Below are 25,885 nucleotides of genomic sequence, written 5' to 3'. Positions count from 1 at the left end.
TTTAAATAACTGTCTTATGAGGTTTCTAATTATTTAGTGTACAGTCTGTATGTATTATCTAAATGGTTTGTGAGAGTACATAGCTGAAATGATACAATGTTTTATTTTTACATTTGACATTTTCTCATTTTATAATTTTAGATAAGGTGATTGATGAAGTTCCTCGGAGTCGTCTGTCATGTTCTACATCACCATCTCCTCACCAGAGACAATGTTCAAGTAAGTTTATGTGATAAATAAAATAGTAAAAAATATCTGTTCAATGTATGTGTACTCACCATTTAAATCACATTTTGTGTTTGAGTGTGTTGTTGTAAATGTTGTTTGATGTGTGTGATGTAGATCATCTTCCTCTCAGACTGAGTGGAGGGAAGGGTTTGTGTTCGGGGAGACTGGAGGTTTATCATAACTCTGTGTGGGGTTCAGTCTGTGATGATCTGTGGGACATCAGAGATGCTCAGGTGGTCTGCAGGCAGCTGGGTTGTGGAGCAGCATTGAGTGTTGATGGGAATGAAGCGTTTGGTGCTGGTGAAGGTGTTGTGTGGATGAACAGAGTCGAGTGCAGAGGGACTGAGATTCACCTGTGGGACTGTCCTCATGTCCTGAAAAATCACACTGACTGCTCACACAAAGAACAAGTTACACTCATCTGTGTAGGTGAGAAGAAAACACTGAGAGATCAATTTATTATCATTTCAGCAATTATTTTTAATATGCATGTTTTTTTTTTTTTACAGACTTGTCAGTGTTTACAACTCCTGCCACAACAACAACAACAACAACATCAGCTTCTCCTTCAGTTTCTCAGACAAACAGGAGATCAGTGACTCCTCCACAAACTCCTCCTCTCTTCAATCCTCCAGTGGTTGTGATTGTACTGGGAGTTTTGCTCTTACTGCTCTTAGTGCCGCTGCTGATACTGATTCAACACAACAGAGAGATGAGGAGAGGTACAGAGATCCACACATCACATACAAGTACACATCTGACATATTGAACTACATCAACATCAATCTTACTACACTCTTGTTCAGTGTATCATCAGTCATGTGTTGTGTTTGTGTGTCTACACTCACAGCTCTCTCTAAGAGGAGACACAGGACTCAGACTGAAGCAGTTTATGAAGAGATTGATCACAGACACACAAAAACTCAGAGAGGTGAGACTTCATTCATAATGTTTTTTAAAGCTTTAAATATGTCAGTGTCTTCCTAATATCTCAAATAACTGGACACATCAGTGCGGTTGATTTGATTTACTGTAGATTTAAGTCAATAAACAAATCGTATATTAAAATATGAAAGCCTGAGCCTCTCATTAGTGTATGTTTGAGTCTATCAGACAGCTGATGTTCATCTATTATTAGTTCTGTTAAACCTCCGGCTTCAAACCACAGAGCTGCAGGTGCTTCTTTACAGATGTGTGATGTGTGAGATTATTTTTGGAGGTTAATACAGTTGTGGAGGGGGGGGGATAAGGTGCAGGAGTGTGAGGATGTCTGTGTGTGTTTGCAGACTGCAGTTAGTGTATTTATCACACAAGGAGTCTCACAAGAAACTGCAGGAGTTATAAAATATTTGATTTAAAGAAATTAATGTTCAGTAAACAACAACTTGACTCTTCTGCTTTACTTTAAAAGGGAGTCTCATCTCTGAAGAACAGCATTCTGGATATGAAGATGCTAATGAAACAGGTTAGAGGACTGAAGTGAATATTTAATAAATAAATATTAAATAAAAAAACAAAATTAATAAATACAGCCTGTAAGAAACACGTCACATGTAATGAACATGTCACCATTTTTTTGTAAATATACACTTAAAGGCGGAGTGCACAATGTTTGAAAAACGCTTTGGAAAAGTGAGTCGGTAGCCAATCGGCAGTAAGAGACGTGTCTACTGACCGACATCCTTGCTGGGGTTGCGTATGTGTGGGGTGGGTCTATCAAAAGAAGGTCCAGATTCTATTGGGGGAGAGGCATGTTTGTTTAAGTGATTTCAAATATCAACATTGGCTTTCAAACATTGTGCACTCCGCCCTTAGGGTGCTACTGACATGAAAGTTTTACCAGAAACTGCAATCCACACATGCAAAGAAATCAAACCATAGATGTCCATAAATGAAGTTATGTGTAATCATGTAAAATGACACAGGGAATAGTATTGGACCCCTGAAGAAAAGGTGGTGTAAAATGGCATGGAAAGCCACGACAGTCAGTAATAAACAAGCAACCCTCCCCCTGTCAGTGCAAATAATAACAGCTGGTTCAGTCTTGGGTGTCATTCAAGAAACATCTCATGATGGGTAAACCTTGATCCAAACACACAGCCAGATAGAAAATAATGACCCAGGGCCACCCAATCACCTGACTTGAATCCAATAAAAAATCCTTGGAAAGAACTAAAGGTCAGACTCAGAGTTCATAGATGAAGCCACAGAACCTCAAGATGTGAAGAGTGTTTGTGTGAAAGAATGAAAGAGTCAAAATCACACCTGAGCAATGCATGCAACTACTTTATCCATACCGGACACATCTTTAAGCCTTCAATACCAACAAACTCTTTTGTACAAATAATTGAAATAACATTTCAGTAAGCGTGTTCGTTACTTCTTCCCTGTGTCATTTACATGATTAAACATAACTTCATTTGTGGACATCTATGAATTCTTTGTGATTGCATGAGTTGTTACCAACATCTGGTAAAATGTTCATGTCAATAGCACCTTTAGAAATATATTTAGTGAGAAACCGTGTTTAATACTTATTTTATCTGCTGTATACACTAAAGTGAAATGAATAAATTCTGCACCAGGCAGAAATGCTGCAAAGTACTCAAATGAATCACATGCCCATTTTTTCCTCTTAAAAGTTTATGACAATGATGCCCCCGTTGGCAGCGGCATACAAGGTCAGTAATCTTGTTAGTTAATATAACGCGATTTAATTGCTATTTAATCAAAAACATTTGGACCTGTAAGATGAAGTTTATATTATGTTTTGAAGCAGAACAGAACGTCACACCTGAATACAATAATGATGTCATCACTGATGGACTAACAGCAGATCGTCAGACAGGTAGCCGAAAGTTTGATATTTAGTAACAGTATAAAGTGTGAAATATTAAAGGCGCTCTAAGCGAATCCGTGTGATGTTACTTTTTGTTGATGTTTGAACTGCTTTCAAACAAACGGAGCGTAGCTAACTCCTCCCCCTCCCTTCCGTGCTTTCATGAACGCGCCCGACCCCCAACCCCAAATCCTTTTTGTCGTTTATTGGCTGGAACACTTTGTTATTGTTTCTGGTCGTAGGTTTGGCCACTTTGTTTTTATCGCAGTTTGTGGAGCCTGGGCTGTATACAGAGATCGCGTTTTTTACAGTTTAATCAGCGGTCAGGTAGCAAGCGGATAGTGAGGAGATGTTTGCTGTATGTAACAAAAAATGTTTTATGGTCTAAAACGCGTGAATTCGCTTAGAGCACCTTTAAGATATTTGAGTCTAAATATAAATAAAGGGAAAATAAGATACTTCAGTTTTGAATGTGATGCCATATTTAAAGTTATACAGATGACAGCCCTAAACAGTCTGAAATAACCCCCATACCCTAACGTATATAACTGCTACTAATATTACTTCAGTCCACTTGAAGGAGTAAATTAAAACAAGTGAGCGCTGCAGGCACCATGTTTTGCCAAAATAATGACTTCTTAAAGGTGCATTGTGGGACTTAATCTGTGCACTTAATAACACCATTACACATGGTGGTTCCTTCAAATCGTGCACTACATACATGATATATGGCTATGGGGGAAATTTCCTTGTAGATATTCAATTCAATTTTATTTATATAGCGCTTTTCACAATTGCTAACTGTTTCAAAGCAGCTTTACATGAATAGATGTAGGGGAAAACACAGAATAATCGATAGATAATTTAAGAACCAGAAGTCAGCGGCTAAGAATAAACTGTACAAGCGAGCATAGTAATATTGTAAAGTATACAGTAAAGTGCTAAGTTAAGCCAATGTTGGCTGACTCTTCAGGGGATGAAAAAAACCCCCTAGGAGAAAAACACAGTGGGAAAACTCCTAGGAGTAGAAAAACCCTTGAGAGAGATACATATTTATATATATAAACACGATAGGGATATGAAACGGGTAAGCGGATTAAACTGGTTCAGTCGGTGGTCGTTGGTCAGGCATCGGCTGCCTTTTTAAATTTATGTTTGTTAAAGTTAATATTATTATTTTTGATTATTTCTTATGTTTATGGTCTTATATTTTAATATGTTTGTAGTGGACGTGCCAGATCATTATGATGATGTCATCATTATTAGACAGAACATTCAAGATGGTGAGTTGAACTGCAATCACTGTGTTTATGTTACTATTACTATTGAACTGCATTTAAACCAATAGACATCTCAAGTGTCATTTAGTTTGAGATGGTCATAAGAGAAAGAGACAATGTCATGAGACAACAATGCATTGAAGAGTATAATGTGATCATTTGTTTTAAGTCTTTTATGTGATTGCAGTATTCAATTTCTTTTTTTTAACAGACTATGGGAGAGAAGGCTTATAAAAAGGGAGGATCTATTTGACTCAATGACCACCGCCCATTTTCATCAAAATCATATCAAGTGTCTGACATTTAAGTGATCTGATATTGCTACTAAATCTTAAGTGCCTTGTTTTTACTGCCATATCAAATGTTCTTACCAAGAATAACTTTAGTATATCGGCTTATAATGCATTTTATTCAATGTATCGACTTTACATTTTAATCTTGATTATATTGGCTTATAATACATTTCAATTTTTTGTGCTCTTTGATCTTATAACAAACCAAAGATTCATTATTTCTTTTTTTGTTTTATTTACAACAAATATTAATAAATAAAGTGATCTACAACCAATCAAATGTCACAGTTTTTGAGTTATGGCACATTTCAACCAAAATTGAAAAAGATCAGGAGTTTCAGTTTATGGTTTGATTTATTTGCAGATTGAATCTTCTGAAGCAACAGCTCCATCTGTAGGTTTAGTTTGGCTTTCTTTGCTTTGCTTTTCAGCAATTGATATGTGGACATTTTCTTTTTGTTGTATTTTTTATAGCTTTGTTTTTCAAGAATTCATATAAATCATACATCAGTTATTTGCCAAAAAATGTAAAGGGTGATGAAAGTGTGTATGCTTTACAGAAATGGTCTTCCTCCGTGACATTAAGATATATGTAGCATTCAGAAACTAGATGCAAGTAAACACATTATTATAACACAAATAACCAAAAAGTGTACATTTGGGGAAAAAAGATTAATTCCCATAAATAACACAGAACAATACACAAAGAAGTGTGTCATGAATGCAGGTCAGGTAAGCCAGGACTAGACTTTAGTTAAATTAAGATGTTTAAAGGGATAGTTCACCTTAAAATGAAAATTCTGTTATCATTTACTCATTCTCATGTTGTTCTAAATCTGTATGAATTTCTTTTTTCCAATGAACACAAAAGAAGATACTTTGAGAAATGATGGAAAACACACAGCAGATAGTGACCTTTGACTTCCATAGTAGGAAACATATTTTGTAAGTATTGTGATAAATGGACTGCATTTATATAGCGCTTTTAACAGACCTATAGCCATCCAAAGCGCTTTACAATTTTACCTCACATTCACATACTGACGGCGGTGTCAGCCATGCAAGGTGCCATCCAGCTCGTCTGGAGCAGATGGGATTAGGTGTCTTGCTCATGAACACCTTGACACTTGTTCAGGTGGAGCTGGGGATTGAACCACCAACCTTCCGATTTGTAAACAACCTACATGAACCATTGAGCCACTGATGCCCCAACCACACTAAATGATCAAGAAGATATTTTGATAAATGATGGTAAGCACACAGTTGACAACACCTATTAAATTCCATCATATTTTTTATTCCTACTATGGAAGTCAAGTCTTAAGCCTAAGCCTAGTCTACTCTTAAGACTTGTCTGTGAAATCGAGGGATAATTGTGCAGCATAATATCCCGTGGTGGTTGCTGATATTTTAAGTTTTTTAAATTACTTGGTTTAACTGTATTGATGTCAGACTTTCTATTTTTAAAACAGTTTAACCAATAATTCAATTCAATTTTATTTATATACAGAAAAATGCAATGGACAACATGAGCAGCAGAGTACAGTGGCTAAGATTAAACCGTACTAGCGAGCGTAGTTATAATGTAACGTATAGAAGAGGGTGCTAAATTCAGCCAATGTCAGCTGACTCCCTAGGGGTTGAAAAACTCCTGGCTTTTTTAGTCAGGAGAAAAAAGTCCTAGGAGGAAAAAACCCTTGAGAGAGAGCCAGACAGCTGATTCTGTAGATGATATATTATATAATAGGAAAATTAAAATAAAAGCATATGCTTTTGGATTATTTCTGCAAACCTCATAAAATCTCACTCACGTTGATAGAAATCTATGTAAATATTTAACCATAACAACATTTCTAATTGATTGATATCCACTATATCTGTAAGAAAGGACTGATCGTTTACTGTCCTAAAAACAGTGAGTAGCGCCCTCGTGTGTTAGTTAACCTAAGCTCAAAACTCCATCTGCTTGTGTTGTACTGCCATCTTCTGGATAAATAACGCATTACAGTTTTATATCAACATCTGCACATGCCTTTATGTAATGTATGTTAAATATATTAATTAACAAATGTAGATATTTATTTGCGTATTAAAAAAACATCCCTCTGTTTAATAAAAGTCTATTTATTCTATGATGTAAAACATTCAGTTTAATTGTAAACACTGTAAATCATTAGACAAGATGAATAAAATGTATTTAATATAATGGATTTTAAAAAATGTTAGACAATGATAAAGTTCAAATGTTTAATTTATTATCATTAGTGAAGAGGACATGTCTGTATCTGAATTCGTGTAAATCATCAGTGCTTGTATCTCCTGTGTGCAGGTGGCAGAATTTTATGTGAGATCAGTTTCCTCCAAGTATGATTTTGTCTTGGACATAACTGGTAATACAGTAGACTATGGACTAATATTCAAGTCTATCAGAGATGCGTGCCCTCACATATCTGAGGATTCCCGATCTGAGACATATTTTTGCATTTCTGCAAATGTACTACATACAGAGCCGGATTAAATAAATGGACTACACTAGACAGGCTGCATTTTTTGGGCCCCCCCATCGAGGTTATTTATGAATTGAAATCTGAAACTTACCAAAGTTACTAATAAAAGTGAATTCACATTTTACATAGCCTAGTCTTTGCTTACAAATTGGTTGTTTGTATACCAAATTAAGTCATGTGTTGTATATTAACCAGTCTATCAGACAATTTTTTGCTAAATGTATTATTTATACGTCATTACACGGCTCTATTAAATGCTATTAAATTATCCTCACTTTATCCATTGGTGTCATTGTTAAGGCAGTAGTACAAGTAAATAACCAATAGGTGTCAGTAATCCGCGGGAGAGCTTCGCTGCATATTTCTCTTCAAGATTGAAAATCGCAACGAAATCCTCGTCGAGCAACACGTCCACTGAGGTAAATGTCCTCAAAACACTGGTTATTTATGTTTCAGTTATATGAATTATATAATAACAGTTTTTATATTATGTATAACAGTTTTATCTCGAAGTAATGGTAGTGCTAAACTCTAATGTATCGTTTCTGAGGCTGCTAGATTTTTCTTTACGCTATTCACGTTTGTGAAGTGAATTTAAAGCACATATTGCTTGTATTTGACTTAGTTAGCCACTATCCATTGGTTTTGTTATCATGTTTGGTATCTAACGTGATTTTTGTGGGGCTTAAAGAAAAAAAATCTTGACCCCGCTTGTTCTGCCATTAAAGTCATGAATTATTATGCAAGGAACTGTTTTTTTTTTTTTTTGCCTCGTGATTATACGCAAACATGCCTTATATAACGTAGGGAAATGATCGTTTGTCCTTTATTTATTTATTTTTTGCAGCGACCATGTCTGTGTCCTTAATGGAACTCTGTCAGGTACAGAGTGGAACGATGAACTTGAAAATCAACCATTCTGATGACTGGCGTCCCCATCCGAGTCACCACCTCAGACAACAACAGTCACTCACAAACACAAATACACTAATGCGCTTAATAAAGAAAGACTTAACTATGATTTTATCTGTGTTAACCTATGATATCAGTTATTGATGTATTTTAAATATTTACGTATTACTAGGCTTATCATACATGCATTGAAGTTTTAAAATGTATCTAATATAATACTGTAATTAAATTGAATGTTTTGGATACCACCATTAAATTATTTTGTGCATGTAAAACACAAGCAGCAATGTTTTTTTTGAATTCAATTTTGAATTAAATTGAATGTTTTGCATAACACCATTAAATTATTTTGTGAATGTTAAACACAAGTAAATGTTTTATTTATTGGAGATAAAATGGCTGTTTAATTAAAATAATACTTCTGTTTGTTAGGCACTAACAAGTGAAAATAGTTAGGTTTAAGTACATTTATTAAAACTCGATAGCTGTAATGCTTCTGTGCAGAAGGAAGCCCGTAAGCCACGAAGGTAAGTTGCGAGCAGATTCATTTCCACTTAGACAGCAGTCCGCTCATCGTGTTTTGTATTGCATCACTTAAAGATCGTAAACCTTTAAAATCGAGTTTAGTAAGATGTATACTACAGTCAGCTTTGGTTAACTATTGAAGCATCGTCTTTAAGGCTCAATGTGACCGCAGTATTTGTTGAACACTGCTGGCAGCGGCGACGTCTGTGTCCGTACCATTTTATCAATGAGAGCATAAGTTCGTATCTCTCTGCTTCCGAGTCATAAAGCTCGTCTTTAATGAAATAATGTTTAATGACTTAAAAATACGGCGTTTTTTTATTTCCTGAAAAATAATGGTTTTGGAGATATGGGGATCCCGCCCGACAGCGGCGAAATTGGAGATGGGACATTTGTAAAAAAAAAAAAAATTCCCCCTCTGTCTGGGCCCCATCCCGCCAATCGGGCCCTAGGCACGTGCCTAGTTTGCCTTTGGGTTAATCCGGCTCTGACTACATACTAAATTTTTATGTCTCTGTGTTGGAGGAGATTACATTAAGATAAAACTCTTAATTCAATTCAATTAAATTTTATTTATATAGCGCTTTTCACAATTGTTAATTGTTGCAAAGCAGCTTTACATGAGTAGATGTAAAGGAGAACACAGAAAATCAATAGATAATATAAGAAGTAGAATATAGCGGCTAAGGTTAAACCGTACAAGCAAGCATATTAATAATGTAACGTATACAGTAAAGTGCTATGTTAAGCCAAAGCTGGCTGACTCTCCCTGGGACAAAAAAACCCCTAGGAGAAAACCCGGTGGGAAAAACTCCTAGAAGGACAAAAACCCTTGGGAGAAATTAATATATTTATATATATAGATACGGTAGGGATAGGAAGCGGGTAAGCGGATTAAACTGGTTCAGCCGGTGGTCGTTGGTCGGGCATTGGCTGGTCATCACGTTGAAGGACAGCCAGTAGATCAGTGGTGCGATGACCTTCACAGCAACAGGAACTGGGTCTGTTTGTCTCATTGTCCTCGGGGTCAAGGACGAGACAGGGAGACATAAACAGAGTTCTGTTAGCGTAGGGGCCGTTCGCATGTATTGCAAGTGTCATACATTATAGTGGTTTAAGTCGGCTCGGTTCCAGACAGGCTTACTATTGCGCCAATAGTATATTACCCATATGAGGTATGTGAGTGCTTTGTTCTAGACAAACTAACTACTGCGGGAAAAGTACATTTACTAGACATATTTTATGTGAATGCTTTGTTAAAGAAGAATTTCTTAAGTTTAGATTTAAATTGATCGACTGTGTCTGATACTCGAACATTATTTGGTAAATCATTCCAGAGCTTAGGGGCCAAGTAGAAAAAGGGTCTACCACCTTTAGACACTTTTGATATTCTAGGGATAATTAAGTGACCAGAATTTTGTGAGCGCAGTTTACGTGGTGGATTGTAGTTCTTTAATATACGAGGACGCTATGCCATTTAAGGCTTTGTAGGTGATTAGTAATATTTTAAATTGTATGCGATATTTAACTGGTAGCCAATGTTAAGATGCCAGAATTGGACTAATGTGGTCATACTTTTTAGATCTAGTAAGCACTCTTGCGGCGGCGTTTTGAACCAGCTGTAGCTTGTTTACCTGATTTGAATGGCATCCCCCGAGTAACGAGTTACAATAGTCTATTTAGAGGTCATAAAAGCATGGATAAGCTTTTCTGCGTCTGATGCAGACAGCATATAGCGTATTTTTGAGATATTTCTAAGATGGAAGAATGCTGTGCGGCAGACGTTGGAGACATGACTATCGAAGGATAGATTGCTGTCGAACATCACACCTAAATTCTTAACCGTGGAAGATGGCATCATCATGCAGCCATCTATGGGCAACTTGTAATCTGACATATTATGTTTGGAGCGATTTCGTTCAATAATAAGTATCTCAGTCTTATTGGAGTTTAGCATAAGAAAGTTATGTGCCATCCAGTCCCTAATATCATTAATGCAGTCTGTTAGCTTAGAAAACTGGTGGGTTTCGCTAGGATGTGACGAGATGTAAAGCTGGGTATCATCCGCATAGCAGTGAAAACTTATGTTATGTTTCCTGATAATGTCTCCTAGAGGAAACATATATAACGAGAATAGGATAGGGCCTAAAACTGATCCCTGTGGTACGCCGTTTTTAACGGGGGAGTGATATGACTCTTCTTCATTTACATAAACAAAGTGATCAGAGGCGGACAGAGTACACAGCTTCAGTACTTGAGTAAAAGTACAAATACCCCTTGCTAAATTTTACTCAAGTAAAAGTAAAAGTACTATAGTCAGATGTCTACTTAAGTAACAGTACAAAAGTACTTGTTTTTAAAAGTACTTGAGTATCAAGAGTACAAGAGTACATTTTCTAAATGTTGCATTACTATACTGCCACAGTGCACATTGAACCACGTAAGATGATTGACAGCTGTACAGCAAATGATAGAGCTCTGAGGTCAAATCTGATGCAAATAAGGAAGAGGAGACACAAATCGCTCCGTTCACTGTTTGAGCCCTTCAGATCGCATAATTCAGTGGAAAATGAATAGAAATCTTATTCTGTAAGACTAAATATTTTACTAACATGTGATAATTAATTATTATTTCCCCAAATATGCTCACCATTGTACTAATAGCCATGACGGAATCTGTATATTTTATCTATTTGGACACAAATAAACCGGAGGAGAAGAAGAGAATAAATGTTTTACGGAAGATGATTTCTATTCAAAATAACGAGCGTTACAGATACATTATTTTGGACTCCTGACATAAATTAAGAAATTAATGTTACTGCAAACCAGTTTAATCATAAACAGTGGTCAAATGTTGAAGCTGGAGTCTTAAACCTGTCTTGTGATGCTGAGTTTGTCCAGATCAAGTAAGAGTGTGATGTTTTGGCGAGTAATTCATTTTGAACAACAATAATCCGGGCTCACCAGTGATTCCTGCCGCTGAAGTTTTGTTTTGGTAAACACAGCAAACACTTGAAAAGAAACTTATCATTGTTCAGAAAATTTAAATAGTTGACACATTCCCAGCATGGACCTGCTGTGTCTTCATCCACTGTTTCGTCAGTGGTTTCGTCTCTTATCTAAATCTGACCATGGTGACTTTGGCGGAAAGCTGAAGGTGATTGCTGATAGGCTGTCCCAATCAGTTGCCCCTGCACAATCCAATCACGTTTAAGAGAGGGAAACAACAAATTGAGGGTTACTGAGATTTTTATTTTTTCCTTTTTTTTAAGAAAAAGTAACGGGTACTCACGGTTATGGATAGAAATGTAGTGGAGTAAAGAGTAAAATATTTGCCTCTCAAATGTACTTGAGTAAAGTCATGAGTACTCAAAAAAAATTATACTCGAGTAAAGTACAGATCCTTCAAAATTGTACTTAAGTATTGTACTCAAGTAAATGTACTCCGTTACTGTCCGGCTCTGAAAGTGATAGGGATTGGTTAGATACGATCAAAACCAGGCTAACGCCTGACCACTGATACCAACATAGTTTTCTATTGAGTAAGATTCTGTGATATATTGTTTCAAAGGCTGCACTAAGGTCTAGTAATATAAGGACTGAGATTTCACCATGATCGGATGTTAAAAGGAGGTCATTTGTAACTCTAAGCAATGCTGTCTCTGTGCTATAGTGGGGCCTGAATCCTGATTGGAACTTTTCATGTGTATTATTATTCGCTATGAATGTGCATAGCTGGCTTGCCACTACTTTTTCTAATATTTTAGAAAGACAAGGTAGATTTGAGATTGGTCTAAAGTTATTAAGATCTCCCTGGTCAAGGTTTTGCTTTTTAATGAGCGGTCTAATAACTGCTAGTTTGAAAGCTGTTGGAACGTATCCTAGATGAGTTAAAGATATTTAGTACCATGTCTGACACTACATGAAATACCTCTTTTAGTAATTTTGTGGGAACGGGGTCTACAGGACGATGATTTGGATGACGTTACTAATTTAGAGAGCTCTTCTATTGTAGTAGGTTTAAATGACTCAAGATGTTTGTATGGTAATCTAGTGGTAAATGTACTACTGGGTATAGTTACTGGGTATAGTGGTGGCTGCTTGCGTAGTTTCTATGTTTTCCCTAATAAACATAATTTTGTTAGTAAAGAAGTTCATGAAGTCATTACTATTGTGTTGGAGTTTACTATTGGTTTCTGTTTGTTCTTTGTTTCTAGTCAGTTTCGCAACTGTGCTAAATAGGAAACGAATGTTATGATATTCTTTAATAAGTGTACTGAGATAGGTAGATCTTACTCTCTTAACTGTTGTAAAACTCTCCACATACACATAACACATCTCTTTAGCTTTGCTTACACTGAGCTGAATAAACTCTCCTCCGTCCAGACTGTGAAGAAATAAGCAAATTTTAAATAAATGTCCAGAGTACTGAATATCTTCACACAATCCACCAATGCTATGTCATCTTCTTATTTCATAAATACAAGTTATTTTTTACCTTTAATACTTAAGTACAACAAATGTAGTACTCTTTTTTTTGTACTCAAGTAAATGTAATTAAGTTTTAATGATCTGCCATAAATAAAACTAAAACACAGAATACACTTTTACTAGATGGCTTAATTAAGTTAAATAATTTATTTTTCTTAAAAGCATATTTTTTTAGAAACACCTTTGCAATTATTTTATAAAAAGTGTAAAATGTTTGGACTGAGATCTTGTTGCCTTTACAACGTGTTCACCAGCAGATGGCGCCATATTTAGTTGTTTCGAGTGGTGTGTGCTGTTGTTTCAATCATGACCGCATGGTGGCAGTAGAGGATAAATCAATCTCACAATGTGATTAATGCTGCTTATGTTATTTTACCAATCGTATTAGTTATCCATTGCATCTGCTGCTATAGAATGAAAACACAAAAATTGTTTCTGCAATGCAGCAAATAAATTATACAAACTGACAGCACAAATAATATTCATGCATAACTGAGATTACTGACAGTGTGGACCTTTGTTAATTATGAGCATTGTTGTTATCTAATTGTTGTAATATAAAATCACAATTTTATACAAAAAAAATATTTTTATACTGTGCATAGGAGAGACATCAAACAACATTTCTGTGCGAGATATGATTTTGAATTCTAAGATGACCCATGAGATGGAGGCAATCATTGATCTGTCAAACTGAATATTGTCAAACAGGTAAGACATTTTATAATAACAAAGTTGTATTTCACTCTCCCTTTGTAGAAAACTTTTAGTAAGTGTACAGCTAGGAGCAGATTATGACTTGTAAAGGGCCCGTGTTCTTTAAAGTTTCAGAATTCATTGCTTATTCATAGATGTTTATCAGTTAATGTTAATAGTAAACATCTTCATTACACCTTACACCTTATAAAAGTGCAGTGAAATCAGTGGGAAAATAAAACGTCAAAATGTGAGCCAAAGTGAAGATTCTTTACAGTCACATTTACTGATGCTTTGATTGACAGGTTGTTGCTGCCATCTAGTGGATAAATAAAGTATCACAATATTAAATAGACAAAAAATGCTGCTGCAAATATATTGATAGATGTAATATGTGGATATATTTATTAATTTACTGATAAATGTAACGTAGAAATATTTTGTTAGTTCTGCAACACATTTTATGTTTAAGTTATGCAACAGATATTGTAATTTTGTTATATAAATGTTTAAAATCAATATGTAATAATTTATGTTCTGTGTTATTTTTTATTGATTAAACAGAATAGAAATGTCCATTTAATACTTTAATTATAGATGTTCAATATATTTCATTTAACATTTAAACAATGGATATTGTGAGGGTATGTGTGTGTTTTATATTAAAGTGTATGAGTGTGTTTGAAGTGATCATAAAGTTTCCTGTACATCTGCACACAACAGGATTTGATGCTGAATAGATACTGAAGTGTTTCATTTATTTGATGTAAATTTATCTTCACTCTTGCAGGTGTTTGTCTCCTCTGAACATGGAGGGAGGAGCGTCGTTCATCAGCGCTGACGTTCTGCTGATATATATGGAGAAAATCAAAAATATCTCTTCTGATTTGTCACTCAAGTTGTTTGATGATTTCCTTTCTTATTTCTAATAAGGTAACAGAGAGCGTGATTGGTCTCTCTCTCTCTCTCTCTCTCTCTCTCTCTCTCTCTTTACATTGACTTCTCATTATTCTCTATCAGTCTGTGTGTACAGTAGAGGATTATGGAGATCTGTCTCACACTCATTTTACTCTCCTCTGTAGTAATGATCATTACTGCTGGTAAGTTATATTATCAATTAAAATTAAAATATTTATACTAAATATTAATTAGTATCAATATAGTTAATGCTTTTTGGTTCAGATCTGAATGTGAGGTTGGTGAATGGTGGCAGTCGTTGTTCTGGTAGAGTTGAGGTTCTTAAAGGTCGTCAATGGGGAACAGTGTGTCATCATTGGTGGGATCTGACAGATGCTGCAGTGGTGTGTAGAGAGCTGAACTGTGGAGAGGCTGTACAGGCTCTGGGTTACGCTCACTTTGGACAAGGATCAGGACCAATCACAATGGCTCTTGTGCAGTGTAATGGATCGGAGTCCTCACTGAAGAACTGTAGATCAGATGACTCGGTTATTCAGCAGTGTTCTCATTCTCTTGATGCTGGTGTGATCTGCTCAGGTGAGCATCTCTAAATATTTTCCTGTTAATTCATGACTAATAACAACATAATTCTGTCACAGGACACACAAATGAAAATACTTGATTATATTCCGGTTTAGATTTTTGTCTTCTGAATTCAAAATACAAATTTTTTGTTAACATTTTATATAAATCTATACAATAAATTTGCAGTCAAAATATTATCCAAAATCATTTATTTCATGTATCAGAGTGACTTTACTATAATGTGTTAAGAAACATTCATAAATGTTTCTTATTTTTTAATTTATTTTCATTAAGAACACATCAAAAAGTTTCCAGACTTGTTATTGAGGATTAGTTGTCTTCTGGAAGGATCTATCAGTCTCTGATATTATCTTAACAAATCCAGTTATAATCTTATATGCTGTTCACTTTGTCCATATAATCAGAAATCATAAACTATGGAAGGTTTGCAAGACTTGTTAATGGACCTCATCTGTGTTCTGGAAAAGTCGAGCTACTTCGTGGTAACACCTGGATGTCAGTGTGTGATGCTGTGTTTGATGATCAGGATGCAGAGGTTGTGTGTAGAGAGCTGAATTGTGGGGTTCCTGTACAGCTGCTGGGTGCAGATACTTTTGGTAAAGGAGAGGAGCAGGTGTGGACACAAGAGATTCAATGTAAAGGAGATGAATCACTCAGTCGATTATGTTCATATGCTTCACATAAAGTAACCTGCTCTCATGACAACGATGTGGGACTCATATGTTCTGGTAAATATCAATGCTGAACCTTTATATAAAAAAATCTGATATTAGTTTAAGCAAATCATATTGAAAATATTCAAAATGCAAAACTTTTAAAATTAAAAAAGTAATTTTGTATTTACATAAAATTCTTTGTTCCAGTCAGTCTCAACAGTTCAGCGATGCTCCCCAACTTTAATACAAGAGCTGCAGCTCTACGACAACTATACTCTTAAAAATAAAGATGTTCAAGATTTGATAATATTATTAAAACTAAACAACATTCAGATTTGATATCAATTAAGATGAAGGAGCACAAACAGAGGAAAAATAGTAAGAAAGTGAAACTTGGTATAGGTTAAGACAGATAGACTTCAGCCTAATCATGATATTTCAGTACTGTAATTGATCAATTTCTTGTACTTTCTGTATTGAAAATTAAAATACAACGAGCTCCTGTTTGTTTTTAAATACATTTACACAGTTCTTGATATTTATTGGATACACTGTAAAAAATGTCTGTAGAAATTACAGTATTAATGGGTATTACTGGCAACTAGCTGCCAGTAACTTACTGTAGATTTTACATTTATGTTATTTACTGGCAACATTTTGTTCAAAGTTAAATGAACATGAAACATTTTTTGACTATCTTCTACAGTAAGTTACTGGCAACCAGCTGCAAAATTACAGCAAATTTTTTAGAGTGTACATTTTATCTGAAGTATTTTTTATTCTAAATAAATTTTTATGCCAATCTCTTGTTATGAGCTGTTCTGTATTTCAGTAATCTGAGATCTTTGTCCAGTTTATTTAGTGCTCAGATAAATCTATATCTCTATATTAAATCTCTATTCTTCTTTCTGTATTTTTGTAATATTCTGTTTCAGTAACCTCTGATATCTCTGTGCAGGTTACTTTGACCACAGACTGATGAACGGTCCTGATATCTGCTCTGGTCGAGTTGAAGTTCGGTACCTTAATGAGTCAAGAACAGTTTCTGATGCATGCTGGGATTTGAGAGGTGCCAATGTTCTCTGTAGAGAGCTGAATTGTGGGATTGCTGTGTCTGTTGTGGGAGTGGACTGGTTTGGAGAGGGATCTGGTGAAATCTGGGCTGATGTGTTTGATTGTCAGGGGAATGAAACAAAACTCTCAGAATGTTCAATCTCTTCATGGAGTCGAGCTGAATCCTCTCATAAACAAGATGTTGGAGTCATTTGTTCTAGTGAGTGAACTTCACTCTGTCATTAACATGAAGTTACTGTAGTGTGATCGTAATCAATCTGAAAATGTCAAATCCTTTCTCCAGATTCCTCTCTGTCTCTTCATGATGGTCGAGTGAGGTTGTCTGGAGAGAGAGAGTGTGAGTGTGAGGTGGAAGTTTAAAATCATCAGGTGTGGAGGAGAGTTCTGCTCGACACAGCTAGTCTCACTGTATCCTCTGTGGTCTCAAGACAGCTGGGCTGTGGCTCTGTGCTGAACTTCACTAACTCCTCTTCATCCAGTGATGAACACAGTTATGAGTGTGTGATGGGCTTCCAGTGCTCTGGGACTGAAGATCATCTGAGGAATTGCAGCTCTCCACAAACTCTCAACTGCAGCGTAACACAACAGCTGTCAATCACCTGCCTTGGTCAGAATTATAATATCTATCCATATGATTAATTAAAATGGGTTCACATAGTCTGTAGTTAACTCTTTGTCTGAACTTAGGTCAGAACTCCATCAGGTTGGTGGGTTCTGGTGGAGATTGTGCAGGAAGGCTGGAGGTTTTTCACAAAGGCTCATGGGGTACAGTGTGTGATGACTTCTGGGATATTAAAGATGCTCATGTGGTGTGCAGACAGCTGCAGTGTGGAGTAGCTCTCAGTAATCAGCCAGTACCAGCCTGGTTTGGTCCTGGTTCTGGACCCATATGGCTGGATGATGTGAACTGTGAGGGGAATGAGACGTCACTGTGGAGCTGCTCTTCACGGGTCTGGGGAGATCATGACTGTAAACACAAGGAGGATGTAGGAGTCGTGTGCTCAAGTAAGGAGTTGAAATGTAGAAAATGTTTTGTCTCTCAGTTAATTGTATATGTGAATGATGTGCAGCTGCATCTAATTAATGAAGAAAAATTTGTTTTGAGTTATTTGCTTTCTTATGGCAGCTTAAATTCATTTTAAACTCATTCTTTATCCAACTTTTCAATCTAGAGTTTAAAGAGTTCAGGTTAACTGAAGGCTGTGAAGGGAATGTGGAGGTTTTCTACAATGGATCTTGGGGTAATGTTTGCTGGAATCAGATGGAAAGTGAAACAGCAAGTCTGATATGTCAAGAGCTGAACTGCGGAAGATCTGGCAGTCTGTCTGATTCAACATCAAGAGTGCCATCAGCTCATAACTGGTTGGATAATGTTAAATGTCGACCACACGACTCAAATCTGTGGCAGTGCCCGACTTCACCCTGGGGACAGAATTACTGTAGTCAAACTGAGGTGGCTCATATCACCTGTTCTGGTAAGATCAAATTTTTAAATATGTCTTGTTTTTAATTTTCTGTTCATTTTCCTGTGTAATATATTGAAAATGTTTTAAATCTAATGGGTTTCCGGGAAAGGGCTTAAGCCTAGTCCAAGACTAAAATGCTTGTTTGAGATGTCCTAACATCAGCTTGCACTGTCACATCTTAAAATACATCGATGTCATTGTTGTCTCAAGATGCATAACAGTATTCTTTGTAAGGTATGTTTTTAAAAACAAACTAAATTTCCTAAAATAACCAAGGCCTAGTCCTGGATTAATATAAACCCTCTCTGGGAAACTGCCCCTGAAAGGTTTGTGAGGTAAAATTATATAGCAGAGATTTAATGAATTCCTGTTCTGTTCATTGGTAAATAAAATGTTGTTTTATGATCTCAGATGAGATAAATGAGTCACATCGAAGTCGTCTGTCATGTTCTACCTCAGCATCTTCTCACCAGAAACAATGTTCAAGTACGTTTACACTGTATGATATCGAACAGGTTAAAATTATAATTACTACTTAATTCATTATAAATGATAAATATCTCTTTCAATTTCACATTTAAATCTCAGTCTGTGTTTGAGTGTGTTGTTGTAAATGTTGTTTGATGTGTGTGATGTAGATCATCTTCCTCTCAGACTGAGTGGAGGGAAGGGTTTGTGTTCGGGGAGACTGGAGGTTTATCATAACTCTGTGTGGGGTTCAGTCTGTGATGATCTGTGGGACATCAGAGATGCTCAGGTGGTCTGCAGGCAGCTGGGTTGTGGAGCAGCATTGAGTGTTGATGGGAATGAAGCGTTTGGTGCTGGTGAAGGTGTTGTGTGGATGAACAGAGTCGAGTGCAGAGGGACTGAGATTCACCTGTGGGACTGTCCTCATGTCCTGAAAAATCACACTGACTGCTCACACAAAGAACAAGTTAGACTCATCTGTGCAGGTGAGAAGAAAACACTGAGAGATGAATTCATTATCATTTCAGCAGTTTCTTTAATATGTGTGTTTGTTTCTTCATTGACAGATGTGTCTGTGTACACAACAAGTTCTCCGTCAGAGACACAGAAACCGACACAATAACTTTACTCAGAGCTGGAGTCTTTGTTTCTTTTAATGTTTAAATCTTTATATATGTACCATTTTAATTGTTATTCTGTATATTATTACACGTTTGTCTATATTTAGTCTTGTTAATCCTCCTGTGTGTGTGTGTGTGTGTGTGTGTGTGTGTGTGTGTGTTGTTTGTTCATTGAGTGTTTAGTTGATCTGATATCTTGTCTTTACCACATGTGCTCTGTGATGTAAATGTAGGTTGAAGTTGTTTGTAATGATCAACATGTTTCTGACTCTTCTGCTTCACTTTAACAGGGAGTCTCATCTCTGAAGAACAGCATTCTGGATATGAAGATGAAGATGTGAGGAAGAAGTCAATCAAAGTAGGAGGGACTGTGTGACTCAATAACCACGCCCCCACATCCCCATGTCATTAAATCATATTACAGTTTATAATCATTTAAGTGACTAAGGGGCGGTTTCCCGGACAGGGCTTATATAAATCCCAGACTAAAATGCATGTTTAAGCTGCTTGAATTTATAAACAACCTTGTTCTTTTTAATTTTAACATATATCGTTGACATTGTTTCGTCTTAAAGAGACACAAGGCAGCATTTTTATGTTAATAAATCATCTTCGTAAGTCTGTATATGGTTAAATGACTCATTACATGACGAATGAAGACTCTCTCGCCCGCCCCTACCATCTGTAGGAAGAATACCCCACTTGCAAGTTCGCTGTATCCGACCCGGTGTCCTTCAGTCTCGTAAAGTCTCAGATATAAAAAGCATTTACTCCCAGACACTAGGGGGAGCTAGTAGAGAAATAATACTCAGACTTGCCTTGTGTTCCTTTAAGATGCACACCTGTATTGTTTTTTTTAGGTATGTTTGTAAAAACGTCTTAAATTACCTAATTTTAATAAGGCCTAGTCCTGGATTAACCTAAACCCTGTCCGGGAAACTGCCCTTAACTGTTGTTATCAAAGTCTTATATATACAGTGCCTCATATGTCAAATATTTTTATATTTTTGCGTTTATTTAGTACAGATATAAGTTACAAATGTACTGCATAATAAATGTTTATGGCTCTATGTTGGAGGAGATTACATTAAGATAAAACTCTTACTCTCTTAACTGTGTTAAAACTCTCCACATACAAACCAATGCAATGTATTGGTATTTCTGCAATGTATCTGCGTATTTCATAAGCAATAATTTGTCACTATTAAAGGTCAACTCATCCAACTTATTTGTGGATGGATGTAATCATGATGATCAGTTTTTCTCCGGTCACTTATCCTGTCAGTTTCTCCTTTATCCTCATCATTATCTTTAAATACAACGACTCTTTCTTTTTTGGATGAGGCAGACCTTGTTGGAGCTGAGAACAGATCAGGGATGAGTAGTGTTAATATCTAAATGGTGCTTGAGATCCAGAAAAAATTAAAACATCAGATTCATGTACATGTTTACAAGTATAAGTCCAAGGAACTAAAACTGAATAATATAATGTAAAATAACATATAAACTGAATATATTGTATAACTCTACTGTAGATTAATTCTTGTTAAAGATGTTATTTAAGGGCACTGAGTGATTTTCTCCTTTGGTTTTGTTCTTTGATGAACTTTCACATGCAAATTAAATTATTACCAGATGTTCTCTAAATACTACAGAGCTGCATTAAAGATAAAAAAAAAAACATTATTTTAACAGCTGTAAATTATAAGATTCAAAAAATATACACATGTTGAACACATGTTTAATGCAAATGAATGATGGTGACATTGTAGATTAAGGTGCTTCACATTATAGTCCAGATGTTTGTGTTTTGGTGTGAAGTAGAGTTTGGGGAATGTTTTGGGATATGTGTGGGGATTTATCAGTTCTGGCTGTTCAGGAGTCTGATTGATTGTGGAAAGAAACCGTCTCTCAGTCGGCTTTTATAGGACAGCAGAGAAAGCAATCCGTTTGACTGGTGTTTGGTGTCGCTCATGATCTTTCTGGGTTTCCTCGCACATCGCCTGGTGTAAATGTCCTGCAGGGATGGAAGCTCACCTCCCACAATGTGGCGTGGAGTTCACACAACTCTCTGCAGAGCTTTACGGCTGCTCGCAGTGCTGTTCCTGAACCAGTCAGTGATGCAGCCGGTCAAGATGCTCTTCACAGTGCAGGTGTTGAATGATTTATGGATGTCTGACCTCGTCACAAACTTCCTCAGCCACCTCAGGAAGAAGAGGCGTTAATGTGCCTTCATCTCACTGCATCTGTGTGAGCCGACCATGTGAGATCGATGTGGACGCTGAGGAACTTAAAGCTGATGGCTCGTTCCACCTGTTTCCCATCAATGATAATGGTACGTTCTGTACTCCATCTCCTAAAATCAATGACTAGCTTTTTGGTTTTGTCAGTGTTTAATGAGAGGTGTTTCTCCTCGCATCATTTTGTCAGAGTGTGCACCTCCTCTCTATTTCATCGTTGTTGGTGATCAGGCCTACAATCGTTGTGTCATCTGTAATTTGACGATGACGTTGAAGCTGTATGTGGCTGTACAGTCGTTATACTAAAACTAATGTTATTTAATGATTCATGTTCTGTCTTCAGACAGTGGTTCAAATAAATATAATATTAAAAAGATCATATCAGAGGGTTTCGTGCATTTAGGGCTTGATAGTAGCTGGAGTTTAATGAAGCCCTCACAGTCCAAGAGCTTTGTTTTTAGGTAATAGGCAAAAGGCTCATGTATTTAAAAATGAATGAATATTCGTGGGTTTGCTTTAACACCCTAGATTGTGAAGCATTACAGCCCAGGGTCCACTTTCATGACTTGTGCATAGATGTTTATCAGTGATAGTTTACAGCAAAAATCTTCATTACATTTCAAAATCAAAGTGCAGTGAAATCAGACATCAAAACATCAAAACATGAGCACAGTGAAGATACATCAACATTTACTGATGCTTTGATTGACAGATCTGTGACTGACATCTAGTGGATAAATAAAGCATTACAATATTAAATGACCTGAGATGCTGCTGTAAGAATGTTATATTCTGTAGATATATTGATTGATTTACTGATTGATTTAATGTAGACTTGTTTTATATTCTGCAACAGATTTTATTTTTATTTAGGGTTTACAACAGATAATGTGATTTTAATTTATTTTATTTTATTTGACATTTTGTCTTTTTTGTTTGAATAAACTGAGTAGAATTGTGTATTTATTATTATAATTTAAATGTTCAATATATTTCACATATTTATGCAGGGATATATTCAGAGGTTTGAAGTAGTAAAATATTTTACTCACTACTCAACTATCTGTACTTTTATCAGTTTTACTCTCTGATATAAAAAACTTTTACTTCACTACATTCTGATGTATAATATTGTACTTTTCACTTCACTACATTTCTTAAATACAAGTTATTTTTTACCTTTAATACTTTAAAGCTCCAGTGTGTACTTTTTTTAGTTAATTCTTAGCAAAAACCCATGTTTTCTTCCAAAAGTATGTGCTCATTCATGTGTAATTACTTCTACCCCACTAATCAAAGTATTCTCGTAAGTGTAGAATCTGCTATTTAAAATACATACCGCCGTAGCGCTCTCTGGCTGAAGCCATGTTGTGCCTCCATCTTTGAAATACATTCGCCGACGAGGTACATTCCTGAAATTCAAGCTCCGCCTTTCGCGCTTTCATAGTACACTCAAGCTGGCCGCGAGCTGAAGCCTACGGAGGTTGCATGTGTAGGCGGTATACGTCATCAAGACAGTCTTATTTCAGAATATTAACAATTATAAAGCTGACATTTATTCTTAGTTAATTGTAAATTGATGTAATATGCTTATGACTTGCGAATGTAATGCTCAGTTAATTTAAATAAACCAGGCTTGATGACGTATGCAGCCCGGATATGCGACCTGCGTTAGACTGAATCCTTCGGCCGCACGCCGTGTTACCTGCGATCTAATGCTTTGAAAGCCTGTCGAAGAACTATTCTCGAGGACATTAAAACAAGTCGCCAAGGAAGCGAAACAGGGATTTTAAACGACAACGCGACAGGAAAAACATCAAGACCAAAGTCAATATTGGAGTTAGTTTTCCAAGATGGGGCTCATTGGACTCAAGTTACTTTCTATCTTCACCACAGGTAATTCAGCATATTCGTTTACATCTATACAGTTTATGTTGTAAACTTGAAGTTTTATAGTTCCTTGGCTAACTATAGCATGGGTATGCGTAACACTTGTTAGTGTACCCTTAAGAAAAAGAAGTTTATTGAAGTGTGCTATAAGTATACTTCTTTTAAACTTAAAATAAGAAAGTATACTTTCAGTTTACTTTTAATGTACTTCTCTAAAATGTTCTTTAGGTACTTCTCAGAAATACACTTAAATTGTACTAAAGTATACTTGACCTATACTGACTGAAATGTCTAAGTATATTTGGCCTATACTTGTTTACTGACATATACTTAAAATTATAAAGTAAAAATGCAACAACGAAAGTACATCAAGAAAGCTGCAAAAAGCCATATGAATAGCCCTGGTGAAAAATACATATACTTTATTGTATTTCAAGTATATTTAACTTTGCAATAGTACGTTACAAATATACTTAGAAAGAAATGTACCATATTTGAATATATTGAAAGTATGCTTACAACATATTTGCTTACAATTAAACTTTTAACATATTTCAAAATAATTATTATTTAGTATATTTTCTAAAAGTATACTTAAAAAAATATACTTGGAGATAAAGTTCTGTGCAATTTTTAAAGTATAATAATTTGAACTTATTTTAAAGTTTACTTTAGGTATACTTTATCTGTTAAAGTTATCATTATAATAATGCACTAACAGCATATTTATAAAATACATTATTTAGCATCCTTTAGAAACAGTATATTTTAAGTACATTTTGAAAGTATATGTAGTGTACAAATGTATATTATCTTTATGGAGAATCTTTAGTGTTAGTAAACTAGTAGGTTATTAATTTAGTGCTGCAGGTATACTTGCAAGTATTCTTTTACTATACTTTTAGTTAACTAGTACTCATACTGAAAGTGAACATGCAGTTGTTCTGTTAGTGTACTCTTTTTAAACTAGTAAGTTACTAATTGTGTGCTGCAGGTATACTTGCAAGTATTCTTTTACTATACTTTTAGTTAACTAGTAGTGTACTAGTCATACTGAAAGTGTACATGCAATTGTTTTGTTAGTGTACTCTTATTAAACTAGTAAGTTACTAATTGTGTGCTGCAGGTATACTTGCAAGTATTCTTTTACTATACTTTTAGTTAACTAGTAGTGTATTAGTCATACTTCAAGTGTACATACAATTGTTCTGTTAGTGTACTGTTAGTAAACTAGTAAGTTACTAATTGTGTGCTGCAGGTATACTTGCAAGTATTCGTTTACTATACTTTTAGTTAAATAGTAGTGTACTAGTCATACTGAAAGTGTACATGCAAGTGTTCTGTTAGTGTACTCTTAGTAAACTAGTAAGTTACTAATTGTGTGCTGCAGGTATACTTGCAAGTATTCTTTTACTATACTTTTAGTTAACTAGTAGTTTACTACTTTAAGTGAACTTAACATCATACTATAAATATATATACATTGCACTTAAAGTACAATACAATGTTCCTATGTATTAATTTTTATACTTGACATGTACCTTTTAATTGTACTTTCAATTTGAAGCTAAGTCTTTTGTATGCTATCAGTGAGCTAATCAAACAAAATTAATAAATAAAAAAATGCCAAATGTTGGATCATTTTGGATCTTCGGGACGGCACTGCATCACATACAGGAATGCTACTGTAATGGAAATCATAACATGGGCTCCAGAAAACATTGTCAGTGGACACAATCCACTGTGCCATTCGCCGTTGCCAGCTAAAACGCTATAGGTCAAAAAAGAAGCCATATCTAAACATGATCCAGAAGCACAGCCGTTTTCCCTGGGCAAGGCTCATTTAAAATGGACTTTGGCAAAGTGGAAAACTGTTCTGTGGTCCAACGAATCAAAATTTGAAGTTATTTTTGGAAAACTGGGACGCCATTTCATCCAGACTAAAGAGTACAAGGACATTCCAAGTTGTTATTAGCGCTCATTTCAGAAGCCTGCATCTCTGATGGTTTGGGTTTGCATGAGTGCGTGTGGCATGGGCAGCTTACACATCTGGAAAGGCACCATCAATGCTGAAAGGTTTATCCAAGTTCTATAACCACATATGCTCCCATTCAGACGTTGTCTCTTTCAGGGAAGACCTTGCATTTTCCAAAATGACAATGCCAGACCACATACTGCATCAATTACAACATCA

The 25,885-nt window shown here is 35.7% G+C and overlaps 1 protein-coding gene and 3 long non-coding RNA genes across 4 annotated transcripts in view; 3 read left to right on the top strand and 1 right to left on the bottom strand.

Annotated features, from left to right (window-relative positions):
* LOC141364967 (uncharacterized) overlaps positions 1-25,885 on the bottom strand; it is a 224,146-nt gene that overhangs the window by 59,200 nt on the left and 139,061 nt on the right. The gene's annotated exons all lie outside the window — the stretch shown is intronic.
* LOC141365016 (uncharacterized) overlaps positions 1-25,885 on the top strand; it is a 62,544-nt gene that overhangs the window by 18,267 nt on the left and 18,392 nt on the right. The window lies entirely within an intron of this gene.
* The window catches only part of LOC129432126 (antigen WC1.1-like), a 49,768-nt gene that overhangs the window by 7,355 nt on the left and 16,528 nt on the right, over positions 1-25,885 (top strand). Inside the window, 9 exon segments of the mRNA XM_073870110.1 lie at positions 355-657; positions 14,957-15,268; positions 15,682-16,005; positions 16,892-17,206; positions 17,291-17,655; positions 17,700-18,012; positions 18,180-18,482; positions 18,885-18,959; positions 19,112-19,426. Of these exon segments, the coding sequence (XP_073726211.1) occupies positions 355-657; positions 14,957-15,268; positions 15,682-16,005; positions 16,892-17,206; positions 17,291-17,655; positions 17,700-18,012; positions 18,180-18,482; positions 18,885-18,959; positions 19,112-19,426 (2,625 nt within the window).
* LOC141365012 (uncharacterized) lies at positions 2,823-4,350 on the top strand. Its single transcript, XR_012370328.1, has 3 exons — positions 2,823-2,909; positions 3,008-3,076; positions 4,294-4,350. It is a non-coding gene; the product is annotated as an uncharacterized lncRNA (long non-coding RNA).

This window comes from Misgurnus anguillicaudatus, chromosome 1 (assembly GCF_027580225.2).
Source record: "Misgurnus anguillicaudatus chromosome 1, ASM2758022v2, whole genome shotgun sequence".
Taxonomy (NCBI): Eukaryota; Metazoa; Chordata; class Actinopteri; order Cypriniformes; family Cobitidae; genus Misgurnus; species Misgurnus anguillicaudatus.
The sequence above is the reverse complement of the archived record's forward strand: the minus strand, read 5'-3'. Positions and strand labels throughout refer to the sequence as shown.